Below are 20,168 nucleotides of genomic sequence, written 5' to 3' on the forward strand. Positions count from 1 at the left end.
CTAACTCCCACACTATGTCCATCTCACACACCCACTCCATCTGAGGGTGAGAGAAAAGGCTGCCTCCCGTGTGCCTGGGGATGCCAGCTCTAATGTCAGGACAGTGTCTGAGGCCTACATGCAAGTAATCTTCCAGAATGATTGCAGTGGGAAAGACAGACAACACCAACTGCTGGTGAAAACATGGAGCAACTGGAATCCTGAGCTACTGCTGGTAGTTTGCTTCCTGCCAAAAACTGCTGGGTAGCATCTGCTAAAGTCATGCATACATCTATCCTATGGCCCAGCAACACCACTCCTAGTCATGTGCCTAAGAGAAATGAGGGCTTATGTGCACAAACAGACATCGATAGGATTGGTCATGAACCTTCATTCATGATAACCCCAATTGCAAATGCCCAACAACAGAATGAATAAACAACTGTGGAAAGTTCCCAGTGGTGTTGTTCAGTCACTAAGCCATGTCCAACTCTTTGTGACCCCATGGATTGTGTAGCATGCTAGGCTTCCCTGTCCTTCACTATCTCCCAGAGTTTGCTCAAATTCATGTCCATTGAGTTGCTGATGCCATCTAACCATCTCATCCTCTGCTGCCCACTTCTCCTTTGCCTTCAATCTTTCCTAGCATCAGGATCTTTCCCAATGAATCGACTCTTTCCATAGGTGGCCAAAGCAATGGAGCTTCAGAGTCAGCATCAGTCCTTCCAGTGAATATTCAGGGTTGATTTCCTTTAGGATTGACTGATTTGATCTCCTTGCTGTCCAAAGGACTCTCAGGAGTCGTGAGCACCACAGTTCTACACCAGTGTAGAATACCGCAATGAAAAACAACAACCACAAACACCCAGGGAGGAATTTCACAGACACAATGCTGAGCAGAGAAACCTGAACAAAAAGATATACACAGTGTGGTTCTATTTATATTGTCGATGAAAAATTAATCAGTCAATCTAAGAAAGAAAGTTTTATTTGAACCAAACAGGATTATAAACCCAGAAGAGCCTTTTAGAAAGCTCTAAGAACTTTTCCACTTGTTAGAGATCAAAGCATAGTTACATAAATTTTTGAGACGAAGGGCATTAAATGATGTATTATTGACAGTTTACACAATTCAGACTTGAGGACAAAGTGAGCTGAGGGTAATGGGTCATCATGGCCCCTTGCAAGATTAAGAAGGTTATCTTCTAAAAAGTTGTGACCCTTGATGAGATTAAGGAGGAATGTTATCTCCTAAAGTGGTCTGGTTAATCCAGATGCACAACTCACTTTAAAGGGAGGAGGCTCAAATGGGCAGAGAACATTTTCATATTTAAATTTTTCTTGTCTTGCCATAAAATATGAATATTATTTCATCAAATGAAGTTTAAAGAGATAGGAAAAAAATCTATGGTGACACAGATTAGAACATCTGTTACCCTTGGAGGCAGGTGCTGTCGGGAGGGAGTGAGGGAGGCTTCTGGGTGCTGGAGATGCTCTGTATCTCCACCTGGGTGGTGCCAATAGGTGTGTGTGACAGTGTGCAAAGTCTCACTGAGCTGCACACTTGAAATTTGTACACTTTTCTGAAGGGAGGTTAGACCTCAACGAGAAAGAAAGGAAGGAAGAAAGAGAAGAAGAAAGAAAGAAAAAAGAAACCGAAGTCTCAGGGTGGTAACCCAGACATCTGCTCTATCTATGTACTGACCCTATGCTAATTTCCTCCTTGTAATGCTCTGGAGACTTGTTGATTTCCCTACCTGTGCACTCCTTGACCTTTGGAGAGGAGGTCGATGTGCAGAAATACCTTGGACCTAACCCTGGAAGACATGGTGCTTTCACAAAATACATCCTTGAAGAGCTTGGTCTCTGCATCATCACTCTCCTAACTTGAGGAGGGCTGGACAGGCTTTGTTTCCCCAAATCAGATTTTCATCTGGATTATGTTTGTTCCTCCAATCATGTGATAATCAGCTTTCGAGACAGCAAAACTGCCTGAGATGTTGCATTGTTTTTGACTTCAATAAAGGAAACAATCACTGTGAATGTTCTGTTTTCATATCTTGGAGCTGTTCATCATTGAGTGGATTTCTCCCTAATTGGATTGAAATCTGAGCAATGTCTTGGCAACAGCATCATACTGGTGTAAATTAGGGCCCCAAGACCCTCACCTAGCCCCTTTCCCTAGTCTCCTTGGTCCTCTTCTCTGAGAGCTGGGCTGAGACCTCCTGTCACATGACTCCAGACCACTCCTCTCTCTGCAAAGGTAGAAGTAGCCGTGGACCCTTGAAATTCTCAGTAAATCCCCTTATTTAGTTCCACGGTTGTGCTGATTGTCCAGACCCATGTACTATACCTGTTTCTAGAGCCAGGATGTGAGTGAGTCAGCTGTACCAAAATGTGTGGCTGAAGGTAAGGGAGAGGGCTTCCCCAGGGGCGTGGGGAAACCACTCTGTGATTTCTTTACTCTCACACTAATACAACACGCACACTTTTGACACCAGATGTGCGGGGGTTCCCACACATTGCACCAAGCAATTCTCTGCCATACTAACTGGAGGTCCTATAACTCAGTTCTGTTCTAGCACTAACTGGTGATTGTGCAGACCTTACAGGTGAAGGGCTCAGTCCCGAAAGGCTGCCCCCAGTTCAGATGCCAATCCCAAGTCCCAAGTTGTCACCTGTACTTCTGACAGACTGGCTATCAATGAAAGTTTCTCTGACCCTCTCCCTTGGGTTTGATAATTTGCTAGAACAGCTCACAAAATTCAGGAAAATACTCGTCTGTCGGTTTATTATAAAAGATTTAATATAGTACATCCCGAGGAAGTGATGAGTGGGAAAGGAGGTGGAGCTCGGACGCCCTCTCCCGGTCCACCACCCTCCTAGCACCTCTGCGCGCTCACTGACCTGGAAGTCCTCCCAACCCAATCCTTGTGGGTTTTATGGCGCTTTCACTGTGATTGATCATTAACTCAATCTTTCCCCTTCCGGGAGGATGGCAGGGAGAGGGGGTGGGCTACAAGTTCCAAGCTTCTAATCATGGCTTAGTCTTTCTCCTGCCCACTAAATGTTGCTTCATTAGAAAAAAAGACACTCCTGTCACCCAGGAAATTCCAAGGAATTTAGGAGCTCTGTGTCGGAAATGCGCCTCCTAGTGCTCTTATCACTTGGGAAATTACAAAGGTTTTAAGAGCTCTGTGCCAGGAACCGGGGACAGAGACCATTATGTGATTTTTGTATTATTTCACACCAGGGAAGGCTAGAGGGTGACCACCACAGAAGGAACATGCATTCAGGTGAGCCACAGGTGCCCACCACCCCATGAACTCGCTCCAGCAGTCGAGGGTTAGGGAGCGGTGAGCAAACTGATGATTCCAAGTGAGGACACAGCATAGTGGAGAAAAGAAAGAGCGTTGAGGAGACTGGGCCTGTCCTGGGTGATGATCTGCACCCCAGCCCCACCCAGGGCTGGGCCCCCTATGAGCCCTGCCTCTGCTGTGGCCCCCGGCCCGCCCCCTCCCTGCCACACTCACTGAGTGCCTTTGTTTCAACTCTGACTTCTATTCCAGCTCAGGTCTTGGGAAAGAACATGTCGGCTAGTGGCTGGTCCTGGCCCAAGGCTGACACGTTCCTCCCCTTCCTGGGTGTGGGGAGGGAACACCAAGAGGCTTGGTTGGGATTCCAAGGAAGGCATGTTGGCATTTTAGAATGTTGGTAATTTGCAAACTGCATAAAATCTGTGTGTGTGTTCCAGAATCCTGGAACCACTGATTTCCACAGCCCTGGGCATTGCTGTGGGCATCCAGAGGACCCCTAGCATGGAGAAAGAATGGGCAGCAAGGATGGCTGGCCCCAGGCCTCTGACTCCCACTGCCCTCTGAACCCCCCGTCACCCCACTTGGGAGCCACAGTGGGCAGGAACTAGTCTCTGGGAAGCCTCTTCTTTGGGGTCAGAACATCTGGCAGGATCCCTAAGTTGACACTCCAAGGATTGAAATTTCCTCTTGTTTTTGCCCAGAAATGTCTGGCTTGGTCTGCCCTCCCTCTGTCCTCCCCATCCCCCGCCCCCCTGCCCCCGCCTACCAGCCTGCCTTTCTGTCTTTAGCATTGGAACATTCTGGTCACAACCCCACATCTCATCCGTGCTGTGGGGCAGCCAGCAGGAGATAGGATCTGGAGGGACTCAGGACACTGCCTGGCCGTGGCTTCTCGTGAGGCATTGACCCTGATTCCCGAGTGCTGGGGGTATGCCTGCCCCCAGGGCCCGAGAAGAGAGAGGGAAGAGCTCTGAGAGCCTCCTGTGGGCTTCACTCTCCTCTCCTTCCCGGGTCCTCACTGCCTATTCCTCCTTTCTAGATTGATCCAAAGCCAGCCTGAGGCTTTGAGATGGGGAGCCCAGGAGGGGGAAAGTAGGAGGCAGGGCAACGGGTGGGTAGGGGTGTGCGGGAGAGGGGGCACAGCCTGGCCCACACTCACCTCCATGGCCTCGTGTGAAATGCTTCCTCCATGGCCCTAAGGAAGCTCCTTCAGTGCCTCAGTGCATCAAAGACCACCCCCCCACCCCCCAGTTTGGACCTGGGTTGCCTGGATGGGCATAGGAGGGTGGGAGACAGGCAAGGGAAGGGCCAGGAGACACCTCAGTGGCTGGCTAGAAGGCCAGAGCCCAGGTGCCAATGGAGGCCAGACAAGCAGGTTACAGAAAGCTGATGGGGGCAGTTGTGGCCACAGGGGCTGTCTCTGCAAACCTAGCATCCTGCCAGTGGCCCCCAGGAGCTAGAAGTCACAAGGCCATCTTCTCCTAGAAGAGAAGCATCTATGGAATGGCCAGTGGCACAGGGCCTGGGCTGGGAACTATAGGGGGCCACAGATGAATGATGACTGAGCTGCTCTTGCCCTTGAGTGGCTCAGGCTTGAGGACCAGTTTTGATGGGCACAGGCCCACTCAGGCACCTCCTGGAAGGTGGGGAAGCTGGAGCAGAGCTGCAGGTGCTCTGGGAGCACAAATGGGACAGCCATGCTGACCGGGGGCATCCCAGGAAGGCAGCAGAATGGAGGTGGCAGCTCCACTGGAGTTTACAGGGGTGCTCAGTCCATGGGCAGAGGTGGAATGGTGGGCACAGAGCTAGCAAGTATCCCCGAGAAGCTCAGAGCCTGGCTCTGTTAGGCTTGGTGAGACAGACCCCTCCCCTCACCTCTGGCCCTATATTCTGCCCTCCGAGCACAGGTCCCACTGAATCTGCTCAGGGCTGAGGCAGGGCGGGCAGGGGGAGGGTGGGAGCCCTTCACAGATGAGGGCCTGGGTGCCGGGAGAGGCATGGGCCAGTGAGCTGGTGAGGAGGGAGGCTTCGGGGAGCCCAGAGAGCCTGCTGGTCAGGTGTGAAAAGCCCCAGACACTGCAGGGGCCCTGCCCTGCCTGCAGCCCTCAGAAAAGCCACTTCCTGCGGGCCCGGGACAGGGGAGGGCCAGCGGAAGTGACTGCTTTGCTTTGCGAGTGTGGCCTGAGAGACCCTGGGTTCTGGCTGAGAACTGGGTCAACCTCGCACCCACTCCCACCCTGCCCAGTGGCTGAACCCAAGAGAGGCCCTGACCTCCCCTGCAGCCCCTTTCTGTCCATGTCCCAGAGAACAGCCTGGGGCAGAAGAAAGACCAGGCTGCCAGAAATCCTCTGATGCCAACCTGGACGCCATCCTCAGGGAGCCACGTGGCCTCTACAAACAGGTGTGATGACAGCTTTCCAGAAAGTTCTGCCTGGGTAGGGGTGGGTGAGCACTTCCTGCCCTGCCTAAGAGGGCAACAGTCAGTGTCTTGGGGGAGGGGCTAGTCCTCAACCCTCCAAAAAGAGGCCAAGGTTCTCACCCAGAGCTTGACTGGGGGCCTCAGGAGTCAGACCCAATTCCCATTTCCTTGTCATCCCCTCCGCCCCAATGCCCCAGCCCATTTCTTACTTGATTCATTTATTCAATTGACAAATGTTCAATGCCAGGGACAAGGTTATGGTTAACAAAAAGACCCAGACTCCTAGACTTCATGGGGACTACCACCCTCTCTGATAAAGTCCTGCCCTTCTCTGAGGGTCAACCAAACACCACCTCCTCCGGGAAGTCCTCCATGACCACACAGCTGTCCTGGGACCTTAGGATAGCCTTGCATGATTGGGTCTGCTTCCCTGGAACCAGTGCACAGGTGGGTCTCAGTAAGTGGCAGCCACAGCTCCCATCAGCACCAGTACCCACTATCATCATCATCAATGAGAGATAATATTCCTTGGGTCCTGTCAATCCCTTGCCTACCTGTGGCAAAGAGCACCCAAATGTTATCAGCACACATGCAGTGGGCCTTATTCAAAAAACTCAGCTCTAAAAATCCCAACAGCCAAAACTTACAGGTAGAGGCCACGGGCTCACCCCCCTGAGGAGGCCTCCCCTAATAGCTGAGTACTGCAGGAACATGGCACCCCTGCCTAGGGGTGGGCCAAATTCTAAAGGGAGGCCTGCCTGTCAGTCAGTCCCAAAATGCCCTGAGGTCACCACTACGAGTTCACTTTCCACCTGGAGCAACTTCCATCTGGGCTGCTTCCAGCATGGGCGCTTCAGGCAGCACTAAGGTGGTGGGGGCTCCAAGGCCTCTCAAATGCATGGGCCTGGCCCTCAGACCCTCGTCCACCTTGCCCCTCTGAGGAGGAGGGGCAAGGCAGGCCCTCCCAGGGCTCAAAGCCTGTTAGCATCCTTAGCTGCTGACAAGGACACAGAGTCCATGACCAGCTAAAGGGAAAGATTCCTGGGTGATGAACTGGAGCACTTGGCTGGCAGGACAGTTGGTTCTTGTGCCCTTGCCAGGCCTGCAAATGAAGCCCCAGGAGAGAGTGTGAAGGCCTGGATGAGGCCCAGCAGACCCAGCCCTGCAGCCAGACCTAAGGCATCATCCTGGGGAAAGAGAACATCCATGAGTAGCGAGGCACTGATTCAGCCTGAGAGCTCCTGACCTCTTCCTCCACTGGTGGCCTAGGGCAAGGGTCAGCTGTGTGATCCTGACTGAGGGCAACTCGAGTCTTGGATGATACCTGCTGCTGGGGAGATGGGTGAGGAAGGCACAGACCCCTGCGGCCTGGCTGGGCAGCAGGCCCCTTCTAAGAACAGTGGTGGGGGATGGGAGGTGACGGATGGGGTGTGAAGCAGGGTGGAGCCAGGACCTGGCCTGACCCTTGACCCATGTTAGACTGATGAGGTTGTTTCTGAAGGGACACAAAACCGAAAGAAGTCAGAGATGGGGTCTCCCAAGGCAGAACCTTCCCTTCCTGGACCCATGTCTTCCCTTCCCGGAGATTCTGACTCCTCGGGCACATTCTTCTCCGTGCTTCAGTGGCTGCAGCTGATTGCTGCTCCACCTCACATGCTGACCCAGGGCAAACGTTCTGCCCAGGGCTTTTACTTTGCTTCCAAGGGCACCGTCTGGTATCATCAGAGCATCTTGCAGAACAGGACATGGGCCAGCCCTTTGGGATAAGTTGAGGGCAACCAAGGCCGCCATCTACTGTGGTAGGCAGATGTGGCCTTAGAGAAGCCAAGGCCACCCCTTGGGGACCTCAGGGGGAGCAGGAGGCATCCCGGCCCACTCTCCCATCTGAGCCATCAGTACACAGCCACCAGAGCAAGCTCCTGAAAGCAAATGGCAGACCTGCCCCCCTGCTGAAGGCTCCCGTAGCTTCCAGTGCATCCCACCTGGCCACACCCACTCTCTGGCTTCAGGCCAGCCAAGCTGCTCCAGAACACACGGGCTCCTCCCCCCTCCTCACGGCCTCTGCACTTGCTGGTCCCCCCAGTGGAGTCTGGGATGCCATCCCTGCCCCCTGGCCTCACTCACTCATCTCACCATTCTGGGTGAGCTCACTCCCGCGATTGCTGCCCTCCTCCTGCACGCAGCCTGCCCCAGTCCATGCGCCCCTCACAGCCCACACCAGAACCAGCGCCACCTGCTTCTGGACCTCTCGGTCTCCCCTGCCAGGCTGCACGTTCCTTGAGAGCTGAGAACTTGAGCCTTTCACTCAGGCTGTCTCCAGTCCCTGGTGCAGCATATGGCCATGAGTGAGTCTGAGTGAATGAAGGCCCTCTAAATGCTATTACGGGCCACTCAAGCCCTTGGTTCCTTCCAAGCCCTAACACCTCAGGGCTCAGGGAAGCCACAGTTCGGGGGCTGGGGCCACAAGGGAAGCAGACCTGAGGATGGAAGGCTGAGGGCCGAGCCAGCCGCTGCCCAGCCTGGTGAATAGGTCATGGCCTCACCTGCCCCAGCGCCCTGTGCCCCTCTGGCAGGCAGCTTTGAGAAGGCCGCTGGTACCTGGAATCAGCTGCGGAAATCGTCTCTTGTCCAAAGGAATGCTGTCCGGGTGCTTCTACTCCCTGTTTACCAGGCAAGAGAGGTTCTCAGGGAGTGGGGAAGTGCCCAAGAGACTAGTGGCTGGAGCTGGGCACTTCCTGCCTGGGCACTGACTCTGGGTGAAGGGACACAACTGCCTGGCCTGGCCTTCCAAGCTGATCCAGCTTTAGTAAGTTGCCCTGCACTCAGAACCTGCCCTGAGCCCTCTGTCCAGGCAGAACCGCCTGAACCAGTTTGTGAGGCTCAGGGAGGCCAAGGGCTTGTAAATTCTTGGAAGCACTTCTGACCCTTCCTACCTAGTCCCTCTGCCCTGCGGGTCAGACCATAGGCAGGCCCTGGGTGCCTCACACTTTGCCTTTCCCGCTCTCCCTCATGGTGGTGGCTCCACTCAGGAGCCGGCTGGAGTGTCGCCGCCCCTGGCAGTGGGCCTGGCCTGCTGAATCAGAGTTAGCACTCGAAGGAGATCCTCAGGATTCTGTCTGCAAGTGAATGACTGAGGGCCGGGAGGACAACTGCTCACCCAGGGACTGGAACCGATGGTGGGATTTCAGGCACTGCACTGTGTGGGCTGGGGGAGCTTTTCTGGCCCCAAAGTCGCCACTTCTAGCTGCCAGTGACCCCCTTCTCTGCCACAGTGGGCTCTGGCTAAGGCCAGCCAGGCTATGGGGAGGGGGAAAGATTGGTACAGGAGACTGCCTTGAAGGACCACAACTCCATGGCTGGGTGCGGGCCAGGCATCAGGAGGCTGCCATTCAAGCTCTAGCCCCAACACACATTTGCTGAGCAAGGCAGCTCGCTGCACTTGGGACTTTCCCACTCAATGGCACCATACCCAGGGGCAGGCCCGGGCAGGAGACCACATGGGAGACCTTTAAACCTGGAAGGCTCAATCAGAGCTGGCTCCTTTTCCTTACTTGCTTCCTGTCTGTTTAGATAACTCACACCAAGTGAACAGGCCTGCAGGTGCTAGGCCACAGTCACAGTGCCTGGATGGCTGAGGCTCCGTCTCTGGGAACCAGCCATGCTGAGGTGCTAACATCTGAGCCCACTGGAACTGCCAGTGTTCTCAGGAATGCCCAGCGTGGTGGACAGTTGTTGACATTGGCCACCTAGTATGGCTTCAGTCCTTGATCACAGAGTTGCATCTGAAGTAAGAATACTCCTGGACTTTTCAACCACATGAGTGAATAAACCTTCTTTTTATTATTAAGTCAGTCTGGATAGGGTTTCTGTCACTTGTAGTAAGAGTCCTAACAGACAACACTGCTTTCCCCAGCAGAGGGAAGGATGGAGACAGGACTGAGGGGCATCAGACATCTAGAGGGAGCTCAGACTGGGCCAGAGGCCTTGGCAGGCCACCCTGGACCATGGGGAGCTCAGACTGCAGTCCCTGGGGCTGGCGGGCACCCACAGCATGGCAGTCTCCTGCCTTGCTCTGGGTGAGCTCACATGCCTGGCCTGACAAGGCCCAGGCAGCCAGACAGGTGGACATCAGCAAGGTGGGTGGGTGGTGCTGGTTTCCTGGAAGCCTCTCTGGAACCACAGTCTTCTCTGCAAGGGGGTAGGGCCAGGTGTGGTGGTTGAAGGCCTCAGAAAAGAGCAGACCTCACTCCAGTCCTACCTTCTCTCTTGTCCCTAAAGGTGCCTGGGATCGTCTAATTCTGGAGTTACAGCTCAAAGGGCTGAGAAAGGACATTTGTTCCCAAGAGGCCTAGGTATTTGGGGCTTGCTAAATGAAAAGGTAATTACCTTAAGTGGAACTAGAAGGACGCCAATATCCAAAAAGAGGCATTGGGGGTTCAGAGAAAAGGAGCCACTTCCGCTGTGCCCACTACCCATGGGGTAGGGAGGGCCCTGCGGGGGGCTGGGCAGCTTGGGGAACTCTGCCCTCTCAGGGGTCCCGGCAGAGGCATCTGCTTGGACTGAAGTGACCAGGGAAGCCCTGCCTCATGTCTGCAGACCTTGGGTCAGCTGTGGAAGGATGACCAGGATACGCCCGAGGCGTAGAACTCCATGCGGCTGGGCCAGTCCGCATCCCCACTGCCCTCCCTGTCCTCGTCTGAGTCATCGTCGTCTCCACTGGACGCCCCGGAGACGGCCCCCGCCAGGTAGGCCGATGGCCCGGGGGACCCGAGGCCCTGCTCCTCCACGTCCTCCTTCCGCTTCTGGGCGGCCAGCTCGCGGAAGCAGAGGCTGCAGACGCGCAGGGGCTTGGGCGAGAGGCGCGGCAGGAGGAAGCGCTCGCGGGAGCACTCGGCACAGACCACAAAGCCACATTTGCGGCAGTGGTGCCGCCGAGTGAGCGCCGAGAAGCGCGTCTGCGTGCAGCGCATGCAGATGTCTGTGGCCTTGTCGGGGATCCAGGGCGCCGCGTGCTCTGTGCTGGGCTGCAGGCCCGTGGCCAGCAGCTGCCGCCGCACGCACTCCTCGATGTGGCTGATCCACTCCTGGCGTTCCGTGGCGGAGGCAGCTGACACCACGAAGGACTTCTTGGCCGTCTTGATCATCCAACGGTTCTTGGCCTGCAGAGTCTCCGGCAGCGTCTCCAGTGTCACCTCCTCCAGCGGAATGATGTGCTGGCTGCGGTACTTGCGCTTGTTCAGCACGATACTGCCGTACACCAGGATGTCGTTGAAGAGGAAGAAGATGCGTGGTTTGGCCTTCTTGCGGCACTCCTTGGTCAGCACGCCCTCACCCAGCAGCACTCGGCCCGGCAGGGCAAGTGGCTGCCCTGATGCCCCGAAGCAGCTCTCGACAGCCGCAATGCGCTGGCTGTTGATCTCCGTGTTTGCCAGGTAGTCCACCATCTTCAGCCACTCGGCTGTGGGAGGAGCGGCAGAGGAGACCGTCAGCTTGCTCTGACATAGCTGGGGGTCAAGACCACCCTCAACCCCCAGATCCCCAACCCATAGGTCAGACAACCCACTAATTACCCACTCTGCAACCCAGGAGGGCCAGATGTGCCACTCAACCAAGGAAACTGGCTGCTCCAGAAGCCACCCCTTAGACATGGAGTTACTGGGAGATGTGGGCCGCGTGGAAGCCAGTCCAGGATGGGAAGGCAGTAGTAAAGATGTGTGACTGAGCAGGGGCGGGGGGCTCAACCCTTGGGGAGCCTTGGAAGACAGGGTAGAACAGGCCTCAACACCATCCACTGCCCAAGGGACAAGGACATTGAGCCTCAACTCCCATCAGGGGCTTCCGGGCGGGAACACTAACTACTCAGTGCTTTGGGTCTGCCCCAGGCAGAAGGGTGCAGGAGCCTGTACCAGCTGGGGAATGCCAGACAATGGAGTGCTGCAACCCCAAAGGTCACTGACTCCCCCATCTACCAAGCCAAAGCATCACAGACCCTGCAGCCCACTCACTCAGCCCGTGGGCCCATTCACTAGCCACTCAGGAAGCAACTACTGTGTGCTTAGCACCATTCCATGCACTGGAGAGACAGTGACTAAGAAAAGGCTCCTGTTCTGATGGAACACCGCCAACACCAACATCACAAGCACCACTGGAGTGCTTCCTCCATGTCAATCATGACTATCTCAACTTGTCCTCACACCAACCCTAGCTCGTAGAATTACCGTTGACAGAAGGAAACTGAGGCTCTGTTAGGAATCAGGCAGCCCAGAGCCTGCACCACTGGAGACCACACTGCTCAGAGCCCTCCCCCATGGAGCAAGAGGCCTCTATCCTCCTCTGCCAAGCACTCCACGTGGTAGCCCCAGATCTCACCTGGGCCTCCTCTGCTCTGTCCACACCCACTCCCTTTGACTCACCAGACTCACAGCATTGAAGACACCCAAACACTGCTGACCCAGGTCAAGCCTGCAATCCCAACTCTCCCCTGAGCTGCCACCGTGACCTCCCACCAGATCCTCTTCTTTTCAGAAACAAACCATCATTCACCTAGTTGTAGAAGCCCAAAATCTAGGACTCATCCTTGAATCTCCTCTTTCCTGTACGCCCAACGTTCAACCAATGAGCAAGCTCCATCATTTTTCTCTCTCACACTTGGCCCTAGTTTCCTCACTACTCACCACACAACTCCAGCAAGGCTATCTCCCTTTCCGAATGAGTCTCTATGACAACCCCAGCTCAGGCAGCTTCTCCCGCAACCCAGGAAAGGCTTGGAAAATCATGGTCTGAGGGTCAAATCTGGCCCACAGCCTGGTTTTGTGAATAAAGCTTTATTGGAACAGAGCCATGTCATTCATTGACAGTGGTGTGTGCTGCTTTCCTGCTGCAATAACAGAGCTGAGAGCTGTGATAGAGACCACATGGTTACAGAATCTAAAATTTACTGTCTTTACAGAGAAAGTTTGCCAACCCCTTCTGTAGGATGTTACCCTATTTTGCTTTTTCTTCACAGGATTTATCAGGGCCTGATATTTTCTTGTCTATCCATCGTTTGCTTCCATGTTTTCTATTTCCCTCACCCACTTCTAAATTCCATCAGAACAGGATTCTTTTCTTATTCACTGTATCCCCAATACCTGGAACAGTGCTAAGCACACAGGAGGTGCTTCCTGAGTGGCTAGTGAATGAATGAACCAAAGCTCCCTCAGGCCCACTGTGGGAGGAATGAGCCACCACCTCCTGTCTCTGAAGAGGAAGCACAAGAGAGCTGACCCCACAGCTGCCGCCGCCGCCGCCACCACCACGCGCATACAAGCACAGAGCACGCCCCTGGCCAAACTGATCACACTCACAGCGTTTCTGGGTCACCACACTGCAGCTCCGTAAGTCTGGCCACCTGTGGGAGGCTGAAGTGGGGCCAGTGCGGGGGCTGGATGCATTACACAACAGGGGTGCTCAGCCCCAAGACATGTATCACTTGCCCCTTTCAGACCACAAGCCGTCCTGAGAAGTGCTATCCACACCACTTTATGTAAGAACCACTATTTTTAGGCTGCTGAACTGGGCTGCATGTTGCAAACCCAGCTGATTATCAGTGACTGCCCTGGGCCATCCTGTTAGGACCAGTCACCACGTCCCTGTTGTGGACAGTCTGGCAACATTCCAGAGGCCACCCCCGGGACCCCTGGGATGGGCTGGATAAGGGTTCCGCTGGAGAAGCTCAGAGCATAGCAGAAGGAGAGGCACCAAGAGCAGTGACTTTAGGACCTGTGGCAGCAACAACAGAGATTCTTGGCAGAGGGGAAAGGGCAGAACAAAGGGTGAGCTGGGTGCATTCACACAATGGGCTACTGTCAGCACCCAACCCACATGGGGCAACATGGAGTGAAAACAGACACCAAATGCTGAGTGGAAAAAGCACCCTGCAGAACGATCTGATGCTGTGTATGCAACCCACTCCAGTATTCTTGCCTGGAGAATCCCAGGGATGGCGGAGCCTGGTGGGCTGCCGTCTATGGGGTCGCACAGAGTCGGACACGACTGAAGCGACTTAGCAGCATGCAAAAATTATACATTTAAGAAGTGTTCATGAACTACATCTGTAAATAAAAATGGACAGGATGGAGCCTTTCACCCATGAGGATGGCTGCTATAGAAAAAAAAAAACAACAACAACAGGAAATAAGTGTTGGCAGGGGGATGTGGAAAAGTTAGAACCTTTCATGCACTGTGGGTGGGAATGTAAATTGGTGCAGTCACTGGGGAAAAAAGTATGGAGGCCCCTCTAAAAATTAAAAATAGAACTACCATATGATTCAGCAATCCACTTATGATTATTTATCCAAAGAACTGAAAGCAGGATCTCCAAATGGTATTTGCACACCATGATCACTGCAGCATTATTCACAACAGTCAAGCAGTGGAAGCAACCCAAGTGTCCACTGATGGATGAATGGATAAACAAAATGTGGTATGGACATACAATGGAATATTATTCAGCCTTAAAAAGAAATCCTGTCACTTGCTACGATATGGATGGATCTTGAAGACACTATGCCAACTAAAATAAGCTAGTCTCAAAAAGACAAATATCACATGATTCCACTAATATGATAGATCTATAGTAGCCAAATTCATAGAAACAGAAAGTAGCAAGGTGGTTACCAGGGCTAGGGGTGGAGGAAGAGGAAGAGCAGGGGAGAAGGGGTGAGAGAGAGAGGAGAATTGTTATTTAATGGGTTTAGCATTTCAGTTTTGTAAGATGGAAAGAATTCTGGAGATAGTTCACACCAATAGGAATATACTTAATATTACTGAACTGTAAGCTTAAAAATGGTTAAGATGGTTTACAAAAAAAGATGGACACAAAGCAAGATCAGGAGAAAAATGGCCTGGGGGAGGACACCTGAATGTCATTAGGCATGTTGGATCAAAGATTTCAGCTTTATCTACAATATTTTATTTCTTTCATTAAAAAAAAAAAAAGGCAGCAGCATATGTGATAAAGTCCCAGTACCAATCAATTCTGGGAAGTGGGAACATGAGCTTTTTCTTTCTCTCTTTCTAAATATAAGGTCCTCAAAAAGGAAAGAATTATAGTATAGTGTCTGGGTCAACAGCTGCAGGCTCTACTGGCCTCTCAGTGGGTGACCTGGCTGGGCCTCCCCTGAGCACACAGCAGCAGGGCCCAGGCTGCAGGACATGCTAGGATGAACATCTCAGGATGGAACACCACTTGTTCCCTCCAAAACTCCTGGGTGTTGCCACCTGGCAGAAGTGGGTGAAACCCCAATCTTGCAAGCACACACCAAGGCCTAACACGTTCAGCGCCGAGGCAGACGGACTTCATGTGGAGAGAAGAGCAGGCGTCCCCCCACCCTCCCCCCACCCCCCGCAACCCTGGCCTGGTGGAGTTAGGTGACCTCTGGAGGCAGAATCCACCTCTGACTAGATGCTACCCAGGTGGGCAGCATGGAGGAAGTGAGGGGCAGCGCCCATGAAGGGGAGAGCTTTGGGCAGGGGAGGGCCAGTAGCACTGTCTCCTTGCCCCTTGTAGGAGGTCCCAGGATGCCCCACACTGCTGGGTCCCTCATCAGTGGTTTACAGATACCTCCAGGCACTGGTAGACCCCGTTCAGTTGTTGGCAGCAAAACATGGCCCAGGAAGGATGGGGAGTCCCTGGTGACCATGAAAGGGGTCTGGGCTCTGAGCTGAGCCCACACACAGATGGGGTAGTGGGAAGACTTTCGTGTCTCTTCCTCCATGGGCCTGCAGCAAGTCGCAGCTGGGATAGGGGGCCAGCAGACGGCATCCTCCTGGGGAGCTCCCGACATCCGCCCCCCACAGCTGCCACCACAACCAGAACTTCACTTCACACCTGGTTTAACATGGCCTGGAGATTTTTTTTCTTGGCCATGTCAACAGCTTATTTCCCTGATCAGGGGTCCAACCTGTACCCCACTGCAGTAGAAGTGTCGAGTCTTAGCCACCGGACCCCCAAGGAAAGCCCCATGGAGATTTTCTTGGTAAATGTGGCAGCAACCCCACCCCCCTTTCCCCTTCCCTCCCAGCAGATGGGAAATCCTCTTTTTATTTTTCTCACTAAAGAAGTGAACTACCCTCCCTTAGGACAGGGCGAGGAGAGAGCTAAGCCTGTGCCCACTCCTTTTGTGGCTGCCTGCCTCAAGACAGCCTGTGCTGACCCCTGTGTGGTACCCCAAGTGCTGACAGAAGGTGGACACTCATGAAGGGCTAGTGTCTGGGAGCAGGGAAGTAAACAGACCAGCCCTTTCTTGCCCATTTTGGAAATGGGGCAGGCTCCAGGGCTGAACATGGCTCCTGAACACCAGTGATCCCACCATCTGAGTTAGGCCAACGGCTCCCAGTGAGCAAGCCACGCTCCAAGTGTCACTGGGTGGCCAGGGTTCTATGCCTGACAGTCGAGGTGTCACACGTGATCTACACCAGGGGTAGCACATCTAAACCAAGCCCGAACCACTGCCTGCTTCTCTAAAAACAATTTATTGGAACATAGCCATATGCAACAGAGATTGGCCTCCAAAGCCTAGACTATTTACCATTTGGCCCTTCACAGAAAAAGTTTGCAGACCCCTGATCTATACCACCACACACCGTCAAATGCATCACATGCCTACTCCAGGGACGCACCTGACATGGGGCCATGTCCTGATGGAGCTAGTCTCCTCTACTTGGACACAGTCTTTGAGATTTGAAGAGCTATCTGGGGCCCCAACCTGGGAACCCTGTATAGTAGGACCTGGGAGGGGCACTCAGGTCCATCCTTCCATTAAGAGTTACAGTTGGGGACATTGCTTATCAGAGAGGGAGTTACCTGGCCAAGGTCACAGAGGGAGTCAGGGTGTTGGCCCTTTGGGCTATCCCTTGGCTTCCCCAGATTAGGGCAGAGCTAATTTATCACCTGACCCTCATTCCCTCCAGTCCCACCCCGGCCCACGTTGTCTTCATGCCTACTTGACTTCACCTTCTAAATATTTACTAAAGTCCTACTACGTGCCTGGCACAGTCCTACTAGGCAGGACTAGGCACCAGGTTACAGCTGGAAGATAGGGACCAGACCCTTCAGTATCAGACAGCCTGGTGCGACAGCCAGACTAGAAAGTATCAATAAATCAACAAGGTGATTTCTGATTGTGAATGCCACAAAGAAAAGGGCTGAGGTGCTGAGCAAGGCTAGGGTGAGAGTGGTGGTCAGGAAAGGCCTAGTGAGGAAGTGACCTTGCACCAACCTGAATGTGAAGGATCTTAGCCATGCAAAGGCCTGAGGGAAATAAGTTCTGGGCTGCAGGAACAGCTCAAATACCTGACTATGGAGGCAGGAGAAGTAACAGGTAAGGTTAAAGGTGCTGTAAGAGCCAGTCTTGCAGGTCCACAGGCCAAGACGAGGATCTGAGTTTTTCTCCAAGTACACTGAGGGAGGTGCCACAATCCAAGTGTCCTTTCCTTCCAGAGGGGCCACCCCTCAGGCTTGTCCAGTTCTATGCTTCCTGGAAAGCCCTCCTCCGTGAAAAGAATAGTAATAAGGAAAATAAACCAGGGGTCCCATTAACTGAGAGCTTACAGCTCACCAGGCGCAATGGTAAGCACATTGCAAGTATTATCATGCCAACTCTTCACAAAAGCCCCATTGGGGATGGTGCCACCTCCATCATCAAAGTCACTGCCCAAGGTCCCAGCTCCAAGACAACCATGAGCTGCTGAAGACAGAATCAGAAATCCTCAAGTTCAGAGGGCAGAGCCCCTCTCCAAATGCCAGATCTCCAACCTTCAACCCTCTCCACCCAGGTCAAGGGGTGGCCTGGGCAGATCCATTAGCTTGGCTGAGCTGCCCAGCCCTTTCCTTCCTTGTAGTGGGCTGGGTTGCACAACTCCCTTAGCTCAGCTGGGCTGCCTCAGTTGCCCATCCCGACAACCCTGGGGGCTGATGTGTGCAGGGACACAGGCTGAAGTCAGAGACAACCCCAGTGTAAATTACATGCCCAGGAACATGCCAGCATTGAGTGGAAATTCTCGAGCAATCATCCTCTCCTCTTCCCTGGCTTCTGACCTCCCTGGTGGTGAGATAACAATGCTGTTCAAATTCCAAACGAATATATATCCCTGATCAAGTTACAAACTGACTCAGGGCGTCCACTTTCCTATCTGAAAAAGGGGCTGATGACAACTCTCCCCTGCACAGCTCTTCAGGTGTTCAGTGAGAGAGAAAGGGAAGGAGATTCCGGGTGATTCCAGGCTGGGAAGGAACTGCCACCTCTCTCTGGGTCAGTCTCAGTACTTCCTCTGTGAAATTGGAGATTAAGCCTGGCCTTGTTTTCTTTCACAACTCCCACCAAAAGTCACAAACTCAGATGCTTCGGAGGCCAGTGAGCACCCAGGCCACCTGGAAAGCGCTACCACCCTGTCTCTCCTCCCCGCTTCCCTGGGCCAACTATCCCTGCCCACTGCTCCACACCCTGCAGACTGGGACCAAGACTGGCGGCCCCCACGATGGCGTGAGTCAGGAATCCCCGAACCATCTCCAGACAGCAGGAGCTCTGAGATCCTTGCTGCCCCGGGCCTCAGCACCCACAGGCGTCTCCAGACCGTTTCTGCTCTCACTTCGTGCATCCCCCCGGGCACCCTGCGGAGACCCCCTTACCTGTTTTCACCCCGCCGTCCTTGGAGCTCCTGGCAGCCCCCGCCCCGCCTCCAGCCCCACTAGCCAGCAATGAGCGCCTCGGTCCGTGCCTTTGCTTGGGGCCAGAGTCCGAGATGGCACTGGCTGCGCGACCGCCCCGCCCGAGTCCAGGGGCCACCTAGACCAGGAGCCCGGGAGAGCTGGGAGGCAGTCGGCCGGAAGCCCGTCTGCTCCGCGCGCCGCGGCCTGGCTGGTGACCCTCACCTCCTCAGCCGGGGCCCCTCGCGTCTCGCGCCCCACCAGGCAGCCGGCCAGACAGACCGCACTGGGCTGCCGCGTTCCGCTTGCCGGAGGGGGCCAACCCCCGCCGCCCAAGCCGCCGCGTTCCAACTCTCCTCGACACGCCCCTCCCGGCGGCTCGGCCAATCGAAGCCTGGGCGCGAGGCGGGGGCGGAGCCTGGACGCCAACTCTCGGAGCCCGAGTTCCAGAGAAATGTGCGCGGGCAGAGCGGCCAGACTTCGAGTGCGTTTGGGTGTGTTGGCGCTGCGGGGGGTGCGGGCGTGGGGCTTCCTTGTCGCTCTCTCCCGGGACTGGGAACCCAGACTCAAGCCCCCCAGTTTCCCTTTCCGCCACCGCGCTCCGCACTCTGGCCCCGCAGGAGACTTCGAACTCATCCAAGCGGGGCCTTCGGGCCAGGGAAGGGGTTGGGGAGGGAGGCGGTGGCGTTACTGTGCCTTCCGCCGCCGCTGGTGGGACTCCCTGCTGCTGGCTGGCATAGTCCTCTCTCAGCAATCGAGAGATTGATAATCATAATATTAAAAGTCTTCAGCATTTTATGTTTTATATTTTAAACTTGTGTAGTGGAAACTTTCAAACATACACTGAAGGAAAGAGACTAATGGACTCCGTGTACCCATCACCTAGCTCCAACATTATCAACCGGTTCTGTCCTCTTTCTCCACCCTCCCCCACCCACCCCGCAACACTGAACTGAAATGAAAGTCCAAACCTCAGTGTCATCACTCCTGGAGGGTTGTCTTAACCTCCTTCTGGCCTCCTCTCAACACTTAGTTTCACACTAGCTTCTTCTTCCTGTTCCTCCAAACCCCAAGGTTGTTCTCACCTCTGGGCCTTTGCACTTCCTTTTTGCCGCCAGATCTTCTCGTGGCTGCATTTTTGGCATTGAGATCCAACTCAAACTGTCACCTCCTCAGAGGCTTCCCTGACCTCTGAGGTCACCTTCATCTGCCTCACTCCCGTTTTGCTATTTTGTAAACCACATCTCTCAACCTGAAGTCACTTGTTTACATGTTCATGGCTTCTCTGCCCCACCTAGACTGTGAGCCCTGTGGGCTGGACTGTACCCATCTTGTTCATTCCTCCCTTTCCCCAGTGCTGAGAGCTGAGTTCAGCCTTTAGTAAATGTCTGTGGCACGGATGAGTTTGCCTTGCCAAATAGGGCAGAGCCCGGTAACTGCGAAGAGGCGCTGGCTCAGGCCAGGGCAGTGCACACTGGGCCAGGACCAACGCAGAAGGAAGCTCCAGGTGCTTGGGTCCAGACCTCGGATTCTGCCCAGGGCTGGGGCCTGGAGGGCTGGTGCTGGGAGGCATGAGCTGAGCAGGGGGGTGACCTGCTCTCCTGGGTGGTGTGGGCAGAGGCTGTGAGGTGGGGCCTGGTGCTGGTGATCTGCCTTTCCCAGCTGGAGTGGAGTGGGGCCAGGACATGGGCACATTCCCACAGGGGAAGGGGTTGGGGTGAGGGAGGAGAGAGCAGGGAGAGGCTAAGAGAAAGAAGGGGAGTGG

General features: G+C 54.3%; 1 protein-coding gene across 2 annotated transcripts; it reads right to left on the reverse strand.

Annotated features, from left to right (window-relative positions):
• Nucleotides 1–9,536: 9,536 nt before the first annotated feature.
• PLEKHF1 (pleckstrin homology and FYVE domain containing 1) lies at nucleotides 9,537–19,657 on the reverse strand. 2 transcript variants are annotated; one of them, XM_081512490.1, is made up of 2 exons: nucleotides 19,375–19,657; nucleotides 9,537–11,173 (listed from the first exon to the last, which is right to left on the reverse strand). In XM_081512490.1, the coding sequence occupies exon 2, from the start codon at nucleotides 11,157–11,159 to the stop codon at nucleotides 10,320–10,322; it is 840 nt and encodes a 279-aa protein (XP_081368616.1). In that variant the 5' UTR covers nucleotides 11,160–11,173; nucleotides 19,375–19,657; the 3' UTR covers nucleotides 9,537–10,319. The 2 variants fall into 2 exon arrangements, with proteins under 2 accessions (XP_081368616.1, XP_081368615.1); XM_081512489.1 differs by lacking the exon at nucleotides 19,375–19,657 and adding an exon at nucleotides 18,386–18,775.
• Between the last annotated feature and the right edge of the window lie 511 nt (nucleotides 19,658–20,168).

Source organism: Giraffa tippelskirchi, chromosome 7 (genome assembly GCF_054371585.1).
Source record: "Giraffa tippelskirchi isolate mGirTip1 chromosome 7, T2T-mGirTip1v1.2.pri, whole genome shotgun sequence".
NCBI lineage: Eukaryota > Metazoa > Chordata > Mammalia > Artiodactyla > Giraffidae > Giraffa > Giraffa tippelskirchi.